Source organism: Buteo buteo, chromosome 2 (assembly GCF_964188355.1).
Source record: "Buteo buteo chromosome 2, bButBut1.hap1.1, whole genome shotgun sequence".
Lineage (NCBI taxonomy): Eukaryota > Metazoa > Chordata > Aves > Accipitriformes > Accipitridae > Buteo > Buteo buteo.
The window spans coordinates 79809586-79831831 of record NC_134172.1 but is presented as its reverse complement, the minus strand read 5'-3'; the positions used below and the strand labels follow the sequence as shown (position 1 = coordinate 79831831).

The 22246-nt window shown below is 56.9% G+C and overlaps 2 protein-coding genes across 2 annotated transcripts; both read right to left on the bottom strand.

Moving 5' to 3' along the window:
- Nucleotides 1–4638: 4638 nt before the first annotated feature.
- Nucleotides 4639–5364, bottom strand: LOC142028794 (E3 ubiquitin-protein ligase RNF182-like). Its single transcript, XM_075022641.1, has one exon. The coding sequence runs from the start codon at nt 5362–5364 to the stop codon at nt 4639–4641; it is 726 nt and encodes a 241-aa protein (XP_074878742.1).
- Nucleotides 5365–9337: 3973 nt separating this feature from the next.
- PCIF1 (phosphorylated CTD interacting factor 1) lies at nt 9338–22240 on the bottom strand. Its single transcript, XM_075022344.1, has 16 exons — nt 22090–22240; nt 19381–19519; nt 19058–19182; nt 18463–18600; nt 17909–18039; nt 17521–17675; nt 17139–17286; nt 16848–16931; nt 15955–16054; nt 15580–15742; nt 14165–14337; nt 12989–13075; nt 12294–12478; nt 11688–11781; nt 11289–11464; nt 9338–10441 (listed from the first exon to the last, which is right to left on the bottom strand). Exons 2-16 carry the CDS (start codon nt 19502–19504, stop codon nt 10189–10191), a joined length of 2136 nt encoding a protein of 711 aa, XP_074878445.1. The 5' UTR covers nt 19505–19519; nt 22090–22240; the 3' UTR covers nt 9338–10188.
- Between the last annotated feature and the right edge of the window lie 6 nt (nt 22241–22246).

The window sequence follows — 22246 nt, the reverse complement described above, 5'->3', positions numbered from 1 at the left end:
CTGCGGGACTGGTGCAGTGTGATCGCTGGGCTCTCAGCCGCACTCCCCATCCGGCTCATGCAGGGGACGGGGACGGCGCTGGACCTTGTGCTGTGAACACAGAGCCTGCTCTGCCCAAAATTACAGCAGCCGCCTCCAGGCCCCGGCTGATGAGGGTGCCCACCGGCTCCAGGGAGCCCACTGCTTGTCCCCTGCCTCAGGGTTGCAGGTAGCAGCCTGCCTGGGCACCGGGGCTGCTGTGGACTGGACCCCTTGACCTGCCTAGCTGGGGGAGCGGGGAGCGGGTGGCCCCGCACTTCCCCTGGGCAAGCAGCATCGGCTGCAGTTGGTTGTGGCTCTGTCCTGGCTGTGGCTGTATCCCGCTGCCTTCACGTCTGCCTGCCGCCTTGTCCGTGCCCAGTCGTGCCGGCATGCGGCTGTGCTTGTCTGGCCGTGGCTCGGTCAGCATCCAGCTGTGCCCATCCGCCACTTCGATGGCTGGCCGTGGCCCTCCCTCTCCAGCTGTGCCGCGCAGGGTTAAGGCACGCCGCGGCAATCCGCAGGCGCTTTCCTAGATTACTGCCCCATTATCTAATAAAGCGGATCTGCGGTGCTGCCGCGGCACTGATTAGGGCTCAGGAGTCCTGTGGGGACAAGGTTACGGGGCTGCTGCAGGGTCATGGCCAGGGCTGGTGCCGTCCAGCCCTGCCATCCCCTCCTGGCCGGCGGCTTCCACGCCTGGGGCTGCCAAGAGCACGGGACCAACCCGAGGTGGGGATGGGTTTGGGATGGATGGGACCAGAGCTCCTGGCTGCTGCACATGGGGAGCTCCAGGTGCTGCTGGGGCTCTGGCCATGGGGCACAGCGGGGCTGCGGGAGCTCGGGGCCCCTCAGCACTGGCACCTTGGCCTTGGGACCTTCTGCTATCACCGGGGACCTGCAGGGAGCCTGGAGACGCGGCAGGGCTCATTAGCACCAGTGACCTTCCCCTTCCCGTCCCCGGCCAGCGCTAAGCGGGTTTGTTACATATTTAATATCTTGAGAGCGTTATTAGTCGGTATTTAATGATGGATACAACCTGTGGGATAATCCCAGTCTGAGCGGGAGGCAGAGCGGCAGGAGCCGGGCGGCTCAGGGGGTCGTGGGCTCTCGGGTCCCCTTGTGCAGCTGCCCACCGCTGCCCTGCCTGCCCCGCTCTGTCAGCAGGCAGGAACGCCCCGGTGCCTGCAGGGCTGAATGCCCACCCAGGCAAAGGGTCCCTGGGGCTTCGGGGATCCTTCCTCTTCATCCCTCTGGAGCGGGGAATCCAGCTGCAGACATGGTGGCACTGGGGCTTGGGCGAGGACCTGGCCAAGCCGGAGGAGGAGCAGACTCCGGGGCAGCACCTCGCACGGCTCAAGCCCTACTGGGCCGTGCAAAGGTTTTCCTGCTGGCCTCTGCCCTATGACCCGGCCTGCTGTGGCATGGGGGGCTCTGCCGACCCCTGCCCTGGGGCCAGGTCAGGGCTGGGGCCAAGGACGGGGACCGACGGCTCTTGGCACTGCAATAAAGCCCCGGCTGTGCTGTGTCCCATGCGTGTCCCCATGTGCGCTGCGTCCCCGTGGCCATGGGGCTCACGTGGGCCCCCGTGCACCAGCCCCCGGTGCCACTGCACCCCATCCCTGTGGGCTGTGCTGGGGCCACGTAGGGTTGGGGGGCTGGCGTGCGGTCCTGGCCACATCCTGGCTGGTGGTGGGCAGGCGGGGAGGATGGTCCCTGCCAGTCCCTGCCCGACACTAGCTGGGGAGGGGGAGGTATCAGCTGCCCCAGATCCCTGCTGCCACTCTCGTGGGTGCTAATACCCCCTAATCAGCTGTCAGTCACCGCGGACCCCGGCAGCTATAAAACACCCGGGAGCAGCTCCCCGGCTCCTCTCCCTGCAGCATGGCAGCTCCTCAGGGCGAGGGGAGTCCAGGCCGAGAGCTGGGGGGCTGCGGGGTGGCGTGGGGGGCCCTGCGGGGACCCCCCCAAGCCCTACTGCCCTGCCCCTGCCCATGCCCCTGCCCCGTGCTGGCCAGCTACAGCCTGCTGCCGCCCCCCCTAAGCTTCCTGGCGCCCTCGGTAAGTGCCGCACGGCAGCTCTTGGGGGCTGGGACGTGGGACCCCCCCCTCCTGGGATCGGGCTGGGGCTGTGTGGGGTGGTTCTGGTCGGGGCTGGGGAGCTGCTGTCCTGGGCCCCCTGCACTCCCCAACATCCCCCCTGGACCCTCCTGCACCTCGGCCGTTTGGAGTGCGCAGTGCCGGGCACGGGAGAGGGCAAGGATGGGCAGGACCCAGCTCTGCCCCCTCCCATGCCATGCACGAAGGGCTGAAACCCCATATCCCCCAGCCCCTCTCCTCTGGCTGCAGGTGGCCCCCACCCCATCCTGCCCTGACACCCCTCTGCCCCCTCCAGGTCTCGCCAGCCTACGAGGTGCCGCTGGGGCTGCCCGCGGAGCCGGGGCGGGTGAAGGCAGCGGCGCGGGAGAGCACCGGAGCACTGAAGGCCTGGCTGGCACGGCACCCCAGGAACCCCTACCCCAGCAAGGGGGAGAAGGTGATGCTGGCCGTGGTCAGCCGGATGAGCCTCACCCAAGTCTCCACGTGGTTTGCCAATGCCCGCCGGCGCCTCAAGAAGGAGAATAAGGCTGGCTGGGCGCTGCGCGGTGCCTCGGACGGCGAGGACAGCGAGGGCGAGGGCACCCCGCCAAGTGCCCCCCCTGGCCCCAGCCCCATGCGGGACGGGTGCGGGGGCAGCCCCGAGCGGGGTTCAGGCCCTGGGCAGGGCAAGCAGCCCCAAAAACCCAAGATCTGGAGCGTGGCAGCGATGCTGGCATCTGCCCCTGGTGAGAGTGGGTGCCCCCCAGGGGTGCCGGCGGTGCTGGAGCAGGGGTAGGGCTGGGGCTGTCATGCTCTGACCCCAGGGGTCAGGTGGGGGCTGTGGCTGTGGGGAGGGGACAGCCCCATGGCTGGGCAGGGCAGGACAGACGGCCACAGGATCCGGCAGCTGCCCGGATGAGGAGAGCAGGAGGTGTGGGCAGGGAGGGACATGGAGCACTAATAAATGTGACTGTCTTGGGCCTCCTGGTGTTGCCTGTCTGCGGGGGGGATGCCAGGAGGGATGCCAGCGGGGATGCAGCGGTGCCAGCGGGGATGCTGGCAGGGATGCGGGCATCTGCACTGCCAGTGTTGCTGCGGGCAGCTCCACCACCCCCAGGGAGCAGGGCAGAGCCTGCCCCAAGCCCCTCGGGCTGCCCCTTGCCCAGCCCCATCTGCCCGACGACAACATGCCCGTGCAGTCCGAAGCGGGACCCTCCTGCACACCCAGCCAGGCTGCGGGGCGTTCATCGGCCTCACCACCGGCTGTGGTCCCCAAGGGGTATCCCCCTGTTCGGCAGAGGAAAAGCTGCAGCATTTCCAGGTGGTTCGGTTCCTTCTTGACACCTCCTCCCCTTTCCCCTCCCTGGACATCCACGGTCCTGTGTGGGGTGGGCTCACATGTGGGGTGCAGGGCTGGGATGGCCGTCACAGCGCTGTGCCATGGGGTGGCACGGGGAGGGACACAGACACGCGTTGACGGGGACCCGCAGGAGGACATCACACACGAGGGCCGTGGGAAGGAGCGGCAGCGCCCATCCGCTCGCTGAACAGGACATCGGCTGCCGGGTCTGGGCTCAGACCTGCCGGGCTCCCCCCGTCCCCCGGGGTCGGGCTCCTGCAAGTGGCTCTGCACAGCCCCAGGGTGACAAGCGGGGCCAGGGGAGCTGGCTGGGGAGGGGAGAGCGGACCAGGAGTCCCGGGAATGCAGGGACACGGGGCAGAGCTGTATGCCGGCTTTTAATGTTCCGAAGAACTAGGAAACAGAAATCAAAAATAGACTTTGCTCTTCTTGATAAAAGTAATAAAACGGTTAGCGGTGTTAAATTAATCCTTACAAAACAAAACCCAAGGAGGTTAAATAAAGCCCAGAAGCTCTGCATAAGAACCACAATGACTACAAAACAGCTGCAAAGACATCTTTACACACCAAAGAAACTCCTCTTCTCCACTCCTCCCCTATACACAGTGTCAGCAAACACGGGACTCACACATGTGGGAAAGAAACACGGATGCGATGGGAGCAGCCCTGCAAGGAGCACGGGCGCCACGGACAGAACTATTTACGCTACGGACACGGAGCTGTGCTGGTGCCAGTCCAGCTGCAGGAGCCCCCGGGCTCTGCCCGTCCTTCTCCTGCCAGCGCCGGGCTGCGGCCAGCTGCCGGGGCCCCTCCAGCCACGGCGCTTAGGCGCCGAGCACTCGTGCTTCCTTAGTTGGGATTAGTCTCCCAGTTGCTGTTTTGCTCTCTGCCCGGCTCCTGCTCTTTCTCTGCTCTGGAGGAGGAGGACGAGGAGCTAAGGGTCCGGCCTGAATGCTTGTAGGCTGCAACGAGCTCCTGCAGCCGCTCCGGCGTGGGCTCCCACTTGGCAAAGCCCGCACCGTTCTGCAAGGGAAGGCAACATGCGCTGAGCATCTCCCCGTGGTCCAGGCAGACCTCCACGCCGTGGGTCAGCTGTGGGTTGGGGAACACCCATACCCAAGGGACAACGCTCCAAGGTGCCCAAAGCCTTCCTGGCGGGCACAGGGCTCAGCCATGCAGGGTCAGGAGTGGGGGAACCCGAAGACCTCCCGGCACAGACACTGGCAGAGGCTGTAGATGATGCAGAGGAGGAGGGTGGAGGGCACGAGGCTGACCAGGACGATGCCCAGGCTGTGGTGCTCAATGAGCAGGAGGTAGATGCCGAAGGGCAGGGAGCTGAAGTAGAGGAGGCAGAGGACGCCCAGGATGAAGCGGGGGACGGCTCGCCACCCCCAAGAGCGGCACTTCTGCCCGGGGCCGTGGCAGGCCAGCGCGCCCAGGCTGGTGGGACGGTACAGCCGCACCACCTCCAGCCCGCCCAGGCCCTCCGGCGGGGCCACGTCCTCCGGCACCTCCAGGATGGTGACGACCAGGCAGTCGGGGCCGGGCGCGGGCTCCAGCACGCTGGGGCAGAGGAGGACCTCGGGGGACCGGGGGGGACCCCGCTTCTTGGCCCGCTCACGGCCCGTCAGCAGCGCCAGCGCCTCGCCGTCGTCCTGCAGCTGCTGCACGTCCCCACCGGGCACCGGGCTGTGCCGGCGGCAGAAGGGGCAGCGGAGCTGGCGGGGGGACGCATCCCCCAGCGCCACCATCTTGCGCAGGCACTTGGCACAGAGGCGGTGGCCGCAGCGGAGCAGCTTGGGTCTGCGGGCGCGGGCGTCGTAGCGGCTGTAGCAGATCTTGCACTCCAGCTCGGGGGCCGCCGGTGCCATCGGCCGGGGCCCCCGCTCTCCGTCCTGCTGGGCCATGCTCCCGGAGGGCTGGCTGGGGGCTCTCCGGGCTGGGGGGGGGACACCGGGAAGCCGCCGTGAGCGAGGGCTCGGGGGGCAGGTTCCCGGGCCTTGCTGCACCCCACGGGCCGGGGCCGGCTCAGCCCCGCTGGGGCTCCGTGGCAGAGCGGGGCGCCGGCAGCAGCCCCCTCCCCGGGCGGGCCCGGTCGTACCCACGGGCTGGTGCCCGCCAGCGCTGGGGCTCGCCCCCATCCCGGCGTCCGTGTCTGGCCGGGAGGGAGACGGCTTTCCCAACGGGACCGGCTGCAGGCTGGGGGCCCCACGTCCCGGGCGCAGCTTGTCCCTCCCCCGTGCGTGGAGGTTCCCCGGGGCCTCGGGGCAGGGCTGGCTCCGGACACCGGGGCTCTGCCGGCTTCAGGGACCCCCTGCCCTGCAATCCCCCCCCCCCCCCTCCCCGCCCCCGGGCAGCGGGACCAGCAGGCTCCCAGCCCGCCCCCCCCCCGCCCCCCCCGCCCCGGTACCTGCGGTCCACGCCGGGGCTCCTGGGTGGGACGCGGCCGTGGGTCGGTCCCCGTCCCCGCGGCCCCGTCCGCGGAGGCAGGCAGGGTGCCGGCGGTGCCGTGCGCCCCATGGAGAGGCGTGGGGCGCGCTGCCCGCCACGCTGCGGAGGCAGCAGCCTTGGCGCAGGGGCTGCCGGCATCCTCCGCGGCGTTGGCCTGGCAACGCGGAGCGGGAGGCGGATGCTCGGCCGGGGCCGGGGCCGGGGCCCCGCTAGGACAGGGTCAGGCCCGGAGCCCCGCTAGGACAGGGTCAGGCCCGTCCTGGGGGAGAGCTGGGGCAGCGGGGTCCCCCGGCCCCCCCCCCGCCGGGCTGCAGCGGGTGGGTGCCGGGGGTCGGCGCGGCTCCCTGCCCCTTCGCGCACGGGCAGCCCTGGGGATGCTCCTTCCCTGGCTGGGGGCTGCAGGCAGGGGGAGAGGGTGGCTGCAGAGCGGGGTCCTGAGGGCCCCCCCCCAAAGCACGGGGAGACCCTCTGCCTTTCCCTGGCCTGGGAACGGGCAGCTCCTGCTCGGCCCCAGGGAAGAGAAGCTGCTGCAGGCATGAGGTGCCCAGAGCCCAGCACATCACCCGCAGCACGGGGGATCCCGGGGCGCGGAGAAACGCTCGGCACCGCCAGCACACGCCCGGCCGCCTCGCCGCACTCCTGCACCCTGGGGAGCCGGGGCTGGGGGCACATGGGGGCCGCAGCACTTGCCAGAGCCTGGCTGGGCACGGCCGAGCCTTTGTAGCATCCCTCTCCGCAGGCTGCGCCTCCTCAGCCCGCGCCAAATCCCCCGCCCCCGGCTGCAGCCCTTGCAGGGGTGTTTCCAGCAGCCCTGAGGGGCAGCAGCTGTCAGAGACCCCCGCAGCTGCCCAGGGCTGAAGGCAGGTTGGCAGCACTGCTGCCTTCCCAGTGCAGACAGGGAAAACCTCCCTCCTGCTGCGCTGCCAGGCAGGAAAGCAGCAGTGACCGTCCAGCAGCAGTGCTTGCAGGGGCGACAGTGGGGACCCCACGCAGCAACAGCCAACCCGGTGACACGCCTGAGCTCAGGTGCGGGGGGGGGTTTCCAGCCCCTCGTCAGTGATGGGGTCGCACCTTGCTGCCCTCGGCCCCCTTGGGGCGCAGGGCAGGGCGTCTATGCCAGTTAGCGAGAAAATGACAGTTTTTCGCCACGCGAGGCTCTACTCTGTTCACTGAGCTCTGTGAACTTGCCAGGTAATTATTGTCCACACCCCGATGAGCGCAGTGCTGGGCTGCAGCTCCAGCCTTCGCCAGAGCAGCCACTTGGGCTAGAGCTGCCCGCAGCAGCGTTAGCGAGGGGCCTTTTGGTTCAAATCATCAAGGTTTGGCAGAGTCTGGAAGAGCTTTTACTTCAGGGGACCAGGTAACATCCAGCTCCCAGTGTGACTGCTGACCTCATCCCCCCCAGTCCTGCTCGTACCCCCCACTGCTCCCAGCTGTGTCCCCCAGCTGCCCCCACCACTGCAGCCTCTCTCACAGCTCGACCCGTCCTCGGTCACCTGCCCTTGGCTTCCCCCTTGGCACAGGCTCGGCTGGGCAGCAGCAGTCCTGGGCGCTGCAGGCCGGCCACCACCGAGTGTCTCGGTGGGAAGTGTCACGTCCTGTCTTGGCACCAGGCTGATGGGGGTGCCCTGTGCCAGCAGGTCTCACTGCCTCGAGGAGCGGGCAGCTCAGTCCGGTGAGCAGAACCTGCTCCTTGCCCCAGCCACGCACCCCTGGCCCCTCCACCAGCTGTTGCTTTGTCCCTGCTCTCCTCCAGAGCCAGAGCCCATGGACAGCTGCTGCCGGGGCTCGGCTCCTGGCTAGGGTCCCAGCACGCTCCTGCTCAGGCGCCGTCCCCTTCACTTGTTCAAGAGAAGTGCCGGAGATGACAGCAGCCACGAAACCCACAGCAGTCAACCTGACACTCCCCTTCTACCATCTCTTGCTTTGTCCAGATAAACGAGGTGTTCTAGAGAGGAAGCCACGCCACGAGGCCACTGATGTCGCTTACACCTCCACTGTGAGACCATGGCAACTACATACTTAACAAGGTAATTGGCCATCACCTGAGGGAGCAAGACAAAGGACTTGGTGAGGACAGACTGACCAAGGAGTAGGTTTGCTGACGTTTCCCAGCATCGGTGTGTCTCTGGTCACCTGCACTTCAGGAGCAGCCTGCCTTGGCTCAAAATAGCGAATAAAAGGAAAAAAAGCCTTTACAAACTGCTGCTTTCACTGCTGGAGTTCCCAACTGTCCCAAGTGTCATTAAATGATGTCAATGATCTCCTCGTCTGTTGTTGAAAGCATCCCTGGAGAGCTGCGGATAATGGGAGCAGCCAGCACGTGGGGCTGGGCTGTTCCTGCTCACCGCAGAGCAGCACCGGCACTGCCGTGGTACCCCTGCTGCTGGCTGCAGAGCACCACGTGCATGACGCACCCAGGATTCAGGGCACTTCCTCATCTCCCAGCTTTTAACTAACAAACCTGAGGACCCATTTGATCTGTGCCAAGAAATGCAGCCCCACGGGGCTGCAGCATTACAGGCTTCCAGGCAATGCTAACCCACCCTTGAGCCATTTTCCTTTGGGCCAGGGAAACCCACCTGGGGAGCACTGGCTTCCATGATGCCTGCAGCCCATACAGAGGCAAAGGTGAAGCCAGGGAAATTCCTGAACCCCAGAAAAGCCAGGTCAGAGAACTACCACAGCTTTTAACACCCAGAGCTGCCTTCACCTCCTTAGACCAGGAGAGACTGGTGTTAGTAAAAGATTCTTTAATCCAACAGCCAGGGACAGGGTGAGATCAATGGCTGGAAGCTGAAGCAAGACCAGTCCAGCCAGGGAAGGTCTGCACTTCGAGAGCATGGTGCATCGACCCCCAGGCTGCTCTCCCCAGGAAATCTCCCCCCTCAGAGCAGCCATCCCCCCACCCCAGGCCAGCGTTTGGGACTGACTGCAGGAAAGCCCAGCCAAGCTCTCTCACCACCGCATTGGTCACTGCTCCGCACCGATGAGGCTGTGCCTGCAGCACGGCTCAGCCTGGGCCTCTCTGAATGGGGGGCAAAGGGCTACCAAAGTGCTGAGCACCCCGGAGCAGAAACCCGGCAAGGAGAAGCTGGCTTGTTCTGCCCTGAAGAGGCTGAGGGCGATTACAGCTGCCTGCACTTCTCAAAGGGTCGTTACAGGAAAGAGAAAGCCAAACTCTTCACCATAGCAGCAGACAATGACCTAAGAGGGTAGTGGTCAGGTTGCTTTAGGGGGTTCGCACTGGTCATTAGGCAAAAAAAGTCACCAGGAGGGCACTGCAGCACAGAACGGGTCAGACGCCAGAGAGTTCCGGAAAAAAAAAAAAGCAGCCAACACTTTTCTACCTTTCAGCCAGAGAGAGACGAGGACGGGGGGTGACCACAGGCCCCTGGCCAACAGAGAAGGAAAGGCACTGACACAGGGCAGAGCTGTATGCTGGTTTTTAATGTTCCTAAGAACTAGGAAACAGAAATCAAAAATAGACTTTGCTCTTCTTGATAAAAGTAATAAAATGGTTAGCGGTGTTAAATTAATCCTTACAAAACAAAACCCAAGGAGGTTAAATAAAGCCCAGAGGCTCCGCGTAAAAACCACAACGACTACAAAACAGCTGCAAAGACGTCTTTACACACCAAAGAAACTCCTCTTCTCCACTCCTCCCCTATACACAGCGTCGGCAAACACGGGACTCACACATGTGGGAAAGAAACACGGATGCGATGGGAGCAGCCCTGCAAGGAGCACGGGCGCCACGGACAGAACTATTTACACTATGGACACGGAGCTGTGCTGGTGCCAGTCCAGCTGCAGGAGCCCCCGGGCTCTGCCCGTCCTTCTCCTGCCAGCGCCAGGCGGCGGCCAGCTGCCGGGGCCCCTCCAGCCACGGCGCTTAGGCGCCGAGCACTCGTGCTTGTCATCCGTCCCTCCATCTGTCCCGCCATCCTTCTGCCCATGCCTGCGTCCCAGCTCTGGCTGCCCCTTCCCTCGGCGCTCTGGCGTCAAAGGGGCCGCCTGCTCCTCCTGCCGCGCCACGCCGGGTTCCCTTGCCCTCCGGCAAGGGCCGCAGCCGAACCTCCTCTCCCTGCCGGCAGCCGGGGGCTCCCCGGCGCTCCTGAGCGGGGGCGGCGTGCAGTTCGCAGAGGAAAGCAGGTGCCGTGGAGCTGCTGCGCAAGAGTCCCCCGGGCCGGTGCTGCGCAGCCAGCAGTCTCTCCACTGCCCCGGCAAGCCTCCTCGGGGCCGCCGGCACCTCCCCTGCCACCTCGCACCTCTGCGTCTTAGTTGGGATTAGTCTCCCGGCTGCTGCTTTGCTCTCGGCCCAGCTCCCGCTCTTTGTCTGCTGTGGAGGAGGAGGAGGAAGAGGATGATGACGAGGAGGAGGACGAGGAGCTAAGGGTCCGGCCTGAATGCTTGTAGGCTGCAACAAGCTCCTGCAGCCGCTCCGGCGTGGGCTCCCACTTGGCAAAACCCGCACTGTTCTGCAGGAAGAGGACGGCTGTGTTGTGCACGGCCTTGTAGTACATCTCCTCTCTGCAAGGGAAGACAACAGGCACTCAGCATCTCCCCTGGCCCACCTGCCCAGAAGTCACACAACTGCCACCAGACCCACTTCCCAGCACCCACCCCTCCTCTTCCTGCATGTCATATTTAGGACAAGTACTCATCTCTGTCCTTTTCTCTCATTATTCTGAGGAAAAGAGCAGGCAGAGTACAGTGTCAGGCATTGCTGAGTAAAGGCAGAGGCTCGCAAACTTTCAGAGAAGCAGCAGAGATGCTGCATAGCCACGTAGCTCTCTACCAGCATCTGCAGCAGGACACTGCTGTCCCTGCAGAAGGAGACTCATCACAGTATGGCATCAGTCATAACCAGGTACAGAGAACTTAAGTGTTTAAGCACTTGTTGCTTAAAGTCATTGTTGCCTGAACTTGCTGCTTAAACAGCAGACCAACAGCCACTTGCTCTGCTGAGGACTAAGGTCCTACCTGCCCCTTGCTTCTGCTTCCCCTCACGTGACACCGAATTGCTGCGGCATTCAGCAGCCCAGGAAACGCTGCTCAGCTGGCTCACCAGATCAGAGGGCTGGCAGAGCAGCACAGATGATCACCACAGCACCACATGTATGACCTGTTCAGACTGGACTTGTACCCACAGGATACACCACTCGCAAGCTTTTTGTTAGTGAAATAACCTGGTAGTCATTAAATGAACGTGAAATTCACAACACTCTGTATGCCTATCTTAAAAATCCAGGGTGATTATGCGCTGTGTTTCTCCTTGCCTGCTCCCTACTTCCCATTGATTTCAACTTGGGATAAGATATGTCTGCCATACAGCTTCAGAAACGCATTCCCAGAAGGACCCGAGAAAAAGGCCTACTTTTTGCAGACATGCTGAGACCCGCTGCGGTATTCGTGATCAAAGGCTGGCAGGATGAGCTGGTGTCGCTTGAACTTGCTCTGCTCCATGCGGGTCAGGGCTGGCGTAGGAGGGTCCCGCCACTCAGGGATGAAGACGATAAAGGAGAGAGGCTCACTGGAGTTCTCCAGCAGTTTCTAGTTCAACAAGAAAATGAACCACCTCAGTGCTGGCTGAGCAACGACACGTCTAATGAGTCCTACGGAAAGGAAACACTTCTGCTTCTACAGCGGTGCCGCAGCAATCACCATCGTTTGCCTTCTGCATTACAGCCCTGCTGCGAGGGCACAGGAGCAGTGGCGAGAAGAGGACTGACTGCACAGCTCCAGTCAGAACAACTCCACAGGTCAGTGAACATACCTCAAAGTGAGAGACCATGGCATCCATCAGCTCCTCACAGAATGGAGGATTTGCCTCAAAAGAGCCACTTATAGGGAAGAAATCCAGGCACGGGCTGCAGGAAAAAGGCAAAGAGCTCTATCAGAGAGGCTAGAATTCTTATTTTCACACCATAAAAAGCATCCCTTTCCTCAGAACAGGCAGTCACACTCTCAGAAAGCCTAAACCCCCAGCAGTACAGGGCCTGCCGCTTCTAACAGCAGGACTGGCCACTGGGGACACACTCCACCTGTAGTCACTGAAGGCGACTGCTGATTCAAGCTGACTCCTCGACGACCCAGGTCTCCCATTCTTCAGAACAAGGGCAAGCGCCGGCAGACCTATAAACTGCATTACTCCAGGGAGCAGAGCCCTCTAACTAGACTAACAACACACTCCTGACTGTTTCACAGCCAGTCTGTGTCCACTCATTGCCTTTAGGCAGGCCTGAAGTACACACCCTTCTGAGCAGACATCACACAACTGGCTACCGCCCTGAACGCACAGACACGTCAGCCTGTCTTGAGTCATCGCACGTGCACGCACCCACACAGAAACACGGCAAAGGCACCGGAACATAAGACTCACCCCCTGGATCCAAAATACCCGTCTGTATCCAAGAAGGCCGAACAGTACTGTTTAAAATAGCAATTCAGGGGCGAGGCAAAGCATTCAAAACTCACTCCAAAGAGCTTGTGGAGGGCTTCGAAGATGTGCACAGGAAGTGCCCCTTGCAGGCCAGTTCCTTCATACAGACCCACACCGAACATCATCTGAGGAGAGCAAACCCTGGTGAGCCATGCCTGCACTCACTGTTCCTGCTGCTCCCTTCACTGACCACAGACCCAGGGCCATATGACCATGCACCCACTCCTCTAGGTATGCAGGGCCCCCTCATCCTTTCTCAAATTCGTGTAGGTCCCCTGCATGTACCAAGAATGTTCTTTAGATATTTCATCCAACTCGGGCCCCACAAACCAACTGTCAATTTTCACATATATCCCCCATGAACCTTCAGCTGCTCCTCAGAGTCAAGAACTACTGAAGGACTCTTTCATAAAAATTTATCTTTACCCCCACTGAGGTCTCCTGCCAAGATCACAGTTGCTCCCCAGACCACAGTCCTATCTCAAAACACTGGGAGCAGATATCGGAGCCAGTTTAAACCCTATTTTGCATCAGGCTCCCAGAGTGGTGGACCTCCCCCAGAGCAGAGACAGTAAGTTCACTTCCCCACTATTACTAAGGCTTTCTGATGTACAACCACTGTGACAAGACAGTACCTGATATCGGCGGAGAAGGCACCAAACCCTGGGCAGAAACTTTTCAAAGCCAGAGTCATCAATGCAACTGTACCGATAGAGAAGCCACTGGAAGAGAAAGCCCAGACATTAAACACAAACAGAATCAACAAAGATAAGACAGTACACAAACATACCATGACATGGAGAGGGACACTGATGAACAAACAGGAGCAGGTGGGGCTCTGCATGGAGGCTTGTCAGCACATCTGCTTTTACCATGTGAATGAAGTGCGAGCTCTTTACTAGCATGAATGAATGTACCGCATCAGCAAGCATCTCTCAGCAAGGGCTGCCCTGCTGCGAGTATGACCATACTTGCAGCACAGTACATATCCGAAACATACACACAACACCTTGTAAGTATTCCCAGCAGAAGCCTGACCCTGACTAAGGTGAAAGTAGCTGTCCTCATTTCTGCTACAATTAGGGCAGTGTCTGACAGCCTCTGCCAGGTCAGCACTCCATCCCTCTGCACAGTCCCTCCTCTCAGAGGACAAGGAGAAATGAAATCTCCCACTAAAGAGCCGTTTGTGATAAGTCACTGTCGTGGTTTTGGCTGGGATAGAGTTAATTTACTTCCTAGTAGCTGGTATAGTGTTATATTTTTAATTTAGTGTGAGAATAATGTCGGTAACACATTGCTGTTTTTAGTTGTTGCTAAGTAGAGTTTATACTAAGTCAAGGATTTTTCAGCTTCTCCTGCCCAGCCAGCAAGAAGGCTGGAGGGGCACAAGAAGTTGAGAGGGGACACAGCCAGGACAGCTGACCCAAAGTGGCCAAAGGGGTATTCCATACCATGTGATGTCACACCCAGTATATAAACCGGTGGAGTTGGTGTGGGGAGGGGCAGATTGCTGCTCGGGAACTAAATGGACATTGGTTGGCAAGTGGTGAGCAACTGCATTGTACATCAATTGTTTTGTATATTCTAATTCTTTTATTATTACTGTCATTTTATTATTGTTATTATTATCATTATTAGTTTCTTCCTTTCTGTTCTATTAAGCTGTTCTTATCTCAACCCACGAGTTTCACTTTTTTTCAATTCTCTCCCCCAGCCCCCTGTGAGGGGAGTGAGCGAGCAGCTGTGTGGGGCTCAGTTGCCAGCTGGGGTTAAACCACGACAGTCATGCAGGACTGGCAGTCAGCCCTTACCAGCTTGCTGAAGTAGTTGCGGCTCACTTTCACCATCTCCCCCTTGTACCGCACACATGCCACGTTGTTTTCCATGTGCATTTCCACGCTGGGGAGTGGTGGGGAGGGGATGGCCAGTCTCACTGGGTAACAGTATACGAGCCTGTCCTGGACTTCAGGAGCTTCTACCTCAGCTACAGAGGACAAAGAGAAAGACAGCCCATTAGAATCCAAGGACGTATGGGAGAGATCTTCCTTCCACCTCAAAACATGCAGCGACAGGAACAGGGCTAAAGAGCAGAGTGGTCCCCTCAAAAACACCACGGTGGTCCTTCATAGATCTCGTGGACAGCTACCTAGGTTCAGAGCTGCTTCCCTAAATTAATTCCATCACCCACTGCCAGAGCACAGAGAGGACCCATTTCACAGTATTTCCCCATCTCTAACACAGCAGACCTGTAGACCGCACACAACCATCATCATGAGGCATGATCTAGACAAGTAAAACACTTTCCTTGTTCCTACTGTTACTGTTTCAGTTTGCCCCAAGCTCATCCAAAGCACAATAAATATTTCCAGGCTGTCAAGCGCAGGAGGCAAAGGAATCTTCCTGCCACCCTGTGGTTACCCATTGCAGACAGCAGTTTAGCTTTGGCTTCAGCGAGAAAAAAGAGAGCTCATGGGAAAGATCAGTCGGAAGGAGTCGGAGATTCAACAGGGTGGGAAGACAAGCAGCAAAAACAAGCAGCAAAAGGCAGACACTGGGGTCTAAAGAAGGGAGTCTGAGGAGAGCTAGGACCCAAAAAGGAAAAGGACTACAGAACCGTGATGAAAGAAGCAGGGACTACAGAAGAAGGAAAAGGTGACTAGAGGCAGAAGTACAGACATAAACTAGGAAGAAAGAACAGAGCAAAGATCAAGGAACATGAATCTTCTGCCGGGAAAGGAAGAAGCGTGCACAGTGACATGCCGGTAGGCAGAGGAGTGCAGAAGGTGCTCAGAACCCAAGAAATGTGGCAAAGGAGAATATAGGGAGGGAGAAGGCGCTTGGCATTAGGAAGGGGATTGTCAGCTGTCTCCAGGAATTCGTGAAGAAGCAGAGCAAAAAAACATGGTCCAGGGAAATGAACTAACACCCTGTTCAGTGTGGTCAGCTCCTAACAAGCTACTTAATCCTGACAAATCATACATTTATAATATTTGATATTACAGCCAGTAACAGTACCTGATGAAAGACACCTTGCCACTGCACAGGCACTGTGTGACTCTGTCAGCTAAGACCTATGCTAGACTGGCTATTTCTGATTCGCTTCAACCCCGTGGACTCAGAGCAGCCCTCTCAACAGGTGATGCTATTTGAATGGGGACAGGCCAGAGTGCACTGCTTTTAAGTTGCAGTGCTGTAGCCCTACAGCTCTTCAGAGCTGACTGCGTACCAGATATATTGTTCTCTTTGAGTATGGCAAGATGCTTCTCCCGGATCCGCTTGACGTATTCAAGGGATATGTAGTAAATCTTACTGCAGATGCCTTCAACAGAGTCCTTTGCTGCAGCAGACACATGGGGCCCACATTGTTTGCGTAAGTGCTCCAGGCGGTCCTGCAGAACCAGAGAACCAGAGTCCCTTATACAATCCACCATCGGACTTCCCCAGAGGCATGCACAGTCTCCATGCTGCTGTCACTCCCATTTCACAAAGCAAAGGAAAGCAATTGCAGCCTTCTCCAGAAGGACCTTTATCTGGCCCCAACACGCCCCCCATCCTTTCCCTGGCTCCCTGCGCACAGCTGCACAAGCAGAGGGATACTGACCATGTAGTCCTCCTTAGAGGCAGAATGGTCCCGTCGCAGCCAGCTGAAGGTGTCCTCCACGTTCCACTTCACAACCTTCCTGCTGTCTGGTGAAGCACTCCTGCACAAAGTGGAGAAGCAAAATTGAACCCATGGCTGCACGGCAATATATATTCCACCCCACCGCAACGGTTTTGTCAGTGGGGGAACACAGCTGCTGACACTTCCTCAAGGCCCCATCCTGTCACTCTGCTCCAGGCCCCACTCTGTCACCCCGCCCCAGGCCTCCTCTGGAAAGTGCTTCCAGACATTTCTATGACTAGGGACTGCCATGCTCTCTCCAAAACACAGCATAGCTGTCTGCTGTCATCTCTGCAACAGGAGAGGCAGATAAAGCATTTATCTACCATGGAAATGGTCCACTTTGATCTTGCCTCTCATTTTCAAATGCAGCCACTGCTAGGAGCTTGTGACTGAGAAAAATACCCCGTTAACAAGCTTTTCGTTTTCCCCACAAGGCTATCTTCCTCAATTCTGTCCTGTGGCAGAACTTGTCAGAAAAATCATACATGGTATAATAAAATACCACTGTAAGCTTGCTGCTCTTTACTAGCAGTGTGTGCCCAAGCACTCCTGTTTATTTTCTCAGGGATAAATGACAGAAGGCATTCCATGTCCAGTATTTCACAGATTCTCACTTGTCTCTGCTTCCCAACATTAGATTTCATTCTAACAATACTATCAAAGGATGCCTCCAGCACTATTGTTTTTCTTCTCTACGTTCCTAACCTTGCTTTTCCTCAGTAAGATGATGACCAATGCTGAATAAGGTGGGATGCAGCAGCCCCTTCTGAAAGTCCCTATCACCCATTTCTCTTTTCTGAACATGACAGCACTGTAAGAGGAACTCCCACCTGGATTCAATCAGTCGTTTCGCAGCCTCGGCATACTTGAAGAGCAGTCTCTTGGCTTCCTCCCGGAACTTGATTCTGGATAACCTGAGGAAAGTTTAAATTACATGCATCAGTTCCACAGCTGCCATGAAGGCATGGAGGCCAGGTCCAGTTCCCAAGCTTTACATCACCAGCACCCTACCACTTCACCAGCAAAAGTAAAACACAAAAGCTCAGAACCGTGGCTGCTAAATCACTGGACCAAACCAATACAAAAACATCCCAGCAAGGTGCCCTGTCTTTGAACAGTACCTGATGGGAATGTCATTCATGATCTCTCTGAACATGGAAGGAGACACTACTGGCTCGCAGTCACTCGGTAAAAGAGGATCTGTCCCTTTATCAACCACCTTCCTCTCCAACATCCAGCGATTAAAGGACTCCCTTGGGGGGTCAATCCCTGGAGAAGCACAGAAAAAGGATCTAATCAATACAATAAAGAGATGCCCAGAAGCTCCGCTGAGGATCATCACATTAGAGTTCTGTCAAACAAGTTCACAACCAACAATGTCGCAGAGAGCATAATCATCACAAAAAGAGATCACAAGGACAAGACAGACATAAACCAGAAGGAAGAACACCACAGTACTGCAGGATTGATAAGACAAATAAGGGGAGCCCAACAGAAATTTACCTTCTCGTTGCTGGCAGAGCTCACGATAATGTTGCCGCAGCTTGAGAATGAGCTGGGACCGAAGCAGCTCCACCTCGGGGTGTGGAGAAAGCACTTCAGATGGTGCTCTCTGCTTAATCACTGCATTTGTCTGAATATCCAGGTCCCAATATACTCTATGGCAGAAGCAAATGTTGTCAGGAGGGCCAGATCATTGGCTTATTATCAAATATTACTTCTAAAGATGCTTCCTTGGGCTGTTTCACCAGCCAGGAAAATTGAACTATCAAGACTCCTTGCAAAGCTATAAGGGGGTGTCATGTCCCTCAGGCTCTTCTTCAAAGATATCTAGAAAACCAGGTGTCTCTAACCTACCACCAAGAAAAGAAGACAAATGGAGACAACTCACTCAGTTGGTCGTAAAAGAGCTGCCTGCTGTTTATCTTCAGGTGAAACACACCATGCCTTCAAAACAGAGGTTCCTGGAATACTGGGAGAGCTGGGCACTGGCTGAGCAGTTGGGTTCCCTGGGACGTCCGCCTGGGCATGTAAAAGATGAATTACTGCCCCACAGAGACAGGTAAAGGGGAAGCAGCCCAATATACCTAACAATCCTGCACCAGTACCCCACTCAGGATACCCCCATGAATTGCTAGAGCACATTTTGCCTGCTGTTGGCATAAGTGAACGTGGACATGCAAGCTAACATGTTTCTCAGTCATAATCTGTTATCTCCCAACTCCCATACCACACCTCAGGCTCTAAGAGAGAAATGACAACTTGGCAGGACCTGAGTCTGCTTCCACTTTCGTACTTTCCGAGCGTCAGCTGTCACAGTTTGAGTTATACTAGGGTGGCCTGACCTTGCGCAGTTCAAAAAAACATAGGTCCAAGCTCCAGACCCCCTAGGTTTCAGTTTGAACAATATCCATAAGCGTATTTGTTTCACAGCACTAGACCCACCTTGGGCTTTTTCACACTGTTGCCACTTGGGGGAACCTCCTCAGAGAATCTCCTCTTTCTTTGCTTGCTCTCCACAGAGGTATCTATCATCCCGCCTTCCAGTGGCATTGGAGCCGCATTCAATCCCAGAGGGTCTGACTACAAGCATCCAAACAACAGCACATTAGTTCATCAGCTGCTACCGCCAAGTTCCAGACAAAGGCAATAAGCCCTCTTAACTTCCCATTTCACTGTCCCAGGTTCCCACATGGGTGGAAGTAAGGACACCAATACTCACACCTACAGAAAGCTAAAAAATTCTGTTCCAGACCTGTGTCTGTATGCTTTTTTTTAAGACTTAAATGTGAAAAATGCAACACAACTCCCCCAGGTTGAGTGTTCTATGAGCAGTGCACTACACCCGGAACAACACTACCTGAGCGTGCACCTGAAAGAGGAACATTTCATCAGAACCAAGTCAGACGACGGACTTAGCGAACAGTTCTGAAGGCAGAGAAGACCCTCCCACATGTGCAATCTGAAGTCCACATGGCATCTGCCCCTGCAGAATATCCCAGTATTGGCACACTCCCCTCAGAGATGAGGGCTTACTTACAATGACATCGTGCTGTCCTAGAACAGGCATTTCCCACAGAGACTGGTTAGTGAAGCGATTGAAGTAGTAAGGGCGATTCTCCCGCTTGCTCCAGCACTTCTCCCAGCCAGCCTGCACCAGCTCATCTGAGAAGACAGCGAGAGTCAGGAGAGGAGCAGTCCTGACCAACAGCCCTGCCCTTCAGGTCCCCATCACTGCCACAGCACACTCTGAAACATGCATCATTCCTAGCCTCCCTCAGTGGCCTCGCTTCACCTTCTCTCTCCTGCTACCAGGGCCCTGCAGAACTCCATGCTGGGCCTTCCCAAAAGCAGAGTCAGTACCTGGCAGGTCCTGTACCAGTCGCATAGGTTTGGGGGAGCTGGGCTGGTTCTGGTTGGAGGTGCCAGGTGAGTGACTCATGAGAGACGCTTCCTCCGCAGGGCTTCCGTGATTCTCATTGGCCATTTCTCAGCAACCACACTAGAAAAAAGTAGACATAAAATCCATGTTACAGCAGGGAAGATCCCAGATCCGCTTGGCCCACTCAGCTGTGGCACTACAAGTTTGTTCTGACAATAAAACAGGGTTTGAACCAGTACACACGAAACAGCACCTAAGCCCTGAAAAGCACCTGTTATCCTAGATACAACTGGTGAGGAGGAATGCTGAGCTTTAAATGGTGTCAACCAGGGAGTTCTTAAGGCCAGCATTCAAAATACTCACTTTTCAGCTAGATCTCTCCTAAGAGTGCAGCGTCTGGTCCCATACATCAGGACTGAGAGCATAAAAAATAAAACACACTCCTCTGTGAACACGTACTACCTTCTGCCACGCTAATACTACTAGCCATATCTGATCTGTTATCCTCAGAGACAGTTTAAATCAACATTTACACACAAATTAACTGCACATAATTTAAACAAAAGGCTCTTATTAAAAAAAATCTGCTATATAAAATAGGCCTAGTGCTTCACTAGTAACAACTTCTGTGGTTCAGAGAACCACAGGCTAGGAGTGGGGAACTCCCGAACTACTTTCCTCAGTATGTCCCAGGCCCAGACTAGCTGTCAAGCCTCAGCCAGGCTGTTTTAGCTTTTGGTACTTTTTCATCTGCATGACAACAGTTATGCAAAAGAAGGTCCGTTGAAACAATAAAGCTCCCCTTAATCATAATTTAATGTTGCCAGCTGGAGAGAAAAATAGCCAGGCTTTTCCTTTCTTAGTCACCATTCTCTCCCCCCAGGGAAGTTTCTGAAACAGCACTGCAGATTGCTCTTCTCTGGCAGCCCTAAATACAGTGGCAATGAACTAGGGGGAAACAAGGCATTTTAAATAATTACCATCTACTTCAGTTACTTAACTTTATTCAGGCCTTCGGAGACACCCTACACAACATCTAAGTTAGGGCCGCAGTAGCACAATCTTGGATACAGAAGCATGTTCTTTAACTGAACACCACAGTAGTCCCAGCAGCAGGCTCCCTTGTATAGCATCTCTTAAGTACAAACTCTGGTTTGGTTTGCAGACTAAGTTATTTGGATTTATTCACCTTTGCTCCCATTCCTGTCCGTAAAAACTCTGCTGGCTATTTCAGAAGAGCAGAATGGTAGGAGCCAACAACTATCAAACGTTAGCAGGCACTAGCTAAGCAAGCTGTCTATAGTACTGGTTGCAGAATCTGTGATGCAGGCCAGCACTGAGGAACTTGACCCTTTCAGCACCTTGGAAGATGTTTCCATCCTTCCAGTCAGGGCAAGCAAGGAAAGCTGTGGGACACTGCAGAAACCTGGAGCTTTGGTCGCTGCTCAGAACTTGGCAGATAACAATAACCAAGCCCACAGGCAAAAGCGTACCAATGCAACCACGGAGGGACGTTTAATCGCCTCAGCAGGTGAGCGTTGCGCAATATTTGTTTACTCACACTTCCTCCTGAACTCCAACCCCACCGTGCCCTCTACAGTCACTTCACTTCAGCTAGCTGCCAGAAGAGCAGCACAGTTAGCCCAGCCAACAGCAGCAGCTCAGACTCGCCTCGGGGCTGTCAGTGCAAGGAAGCACACCCGGAGCCCAGTGCTGCAAGGCAGGAGCCTCACCAAGCAGTGCTGCAGGTGCAGTAACTTTTGAAGGATGTGTTTAGCCCCTCCTCCTTACACTAAAACCGTATTTGCACGTGCAGGTGCTGATGTGTCCTGCACATTACACCGAGAACACATTATAATGAACTGGTATGTACTGACAGGACCAGACCTCCCAAAGTGAGCCAAGGATGTACTTCAAGAAGTTACAGATAGTGCTAGGTATCAAGATCTTCCTAGACTGGATATCACACGCCAGCTGCAGCGACTTGCCAGCGTTTTTCACCACTGATCACTCAGATCGGCTGTCAAACAGGGTTCGCTCTTTTTGCCTTCTCCCATGTAGGGATCGACTAGGATGGTGGAAGTAGACAAGAAGCTTTTATCACTCGATCAGTGTTGATGAGTATTAAATTCAAGTACCCTTAATGGCTGGGAAAAGGAAAAAAGCAAACTAACAGGAATCCTGACAGAAGCAACTCTACTTTTATGTAACTAGTATTGGGACTTAAGACAGTGAAAGGGACCCAGAGTAAGCATTTTATGGTGATTACGGTAATGTTTTTATACACCATGGCAATGCATACAGTACTTCACAGACACAGTAGAACGCTGTCCCTGCCCAGAGAGCTTACAACCTAGAAGCAGCAGCACAACCAGAGAGACCACAGCAAGGTGGAAGAAGACACAAAGTAAAGAAGTACAGCAGACAGGATCATTATTTGTTTCCATTTCACCGAAGTAGGATTTTACACAAGACAACAGCAAATGCAGACAAAGGAGAGCAGCGACAGCCCCCCGGGACACTGCAAGGTTCTCCCTCATCCCAGAGCCACGGCTGCTTCAGGAGGCTGGAAGCCAGGCCACCGCCTCCCTCCGTCGGTACTTCTCCCTTTCCCCAGAGCCAGCCCTTGCGCCTGGCCAGGCGGGACAGGGGCTGAGCAGAGCACAGAGCTCCCGAGGCGGCACGCACACCTGCGGCGAGCGCGCCGGGGACCGAGGGAAAGCATGCTGCCGGGCAGCGCGGAGGCAGCTCCCGGGGCTGCCCTCCCGGAGGCGGCGACGGGACGGAGCTCCTCGGCGCGGCGGGCCGGGACCGGCGGGCAGCCACGGGCGCCGGGGGCCCAGCGAG

Bases quoted from the DNA above. Each gene is read 5' to 3' on its own strand.
- LOC142028794 (XM_075022641.1), bottom strand. From the start codon at position 5,364: ATGGCCCAGCAGGACGGAGAGCGGGGGCCCCGGCCGATGGCACCGGCG.
- PCIF1 (XM_075022344.1), bottom strand. From the start codon at position 19,504: ATGGCCAATGAGAATCACGGAAGCCCTGCGGAGGAAGCGTCTCTCATG. The intron at 18,040-18,462 runs GTGGGTCTAGTG...TTACATGCCCAG, and splicing joins ACAGTGTGAAAAAGCCCAAG to GCGGACGTCCCAGGGAACCC. The intron at 17,287-17,520 runs GTAAATTTCTGT...GTGCTTCTCCAG, and splicing joins GCTCTGCCAGCAACGAGAAG to GGATTGACCCCCCAAGGGAG.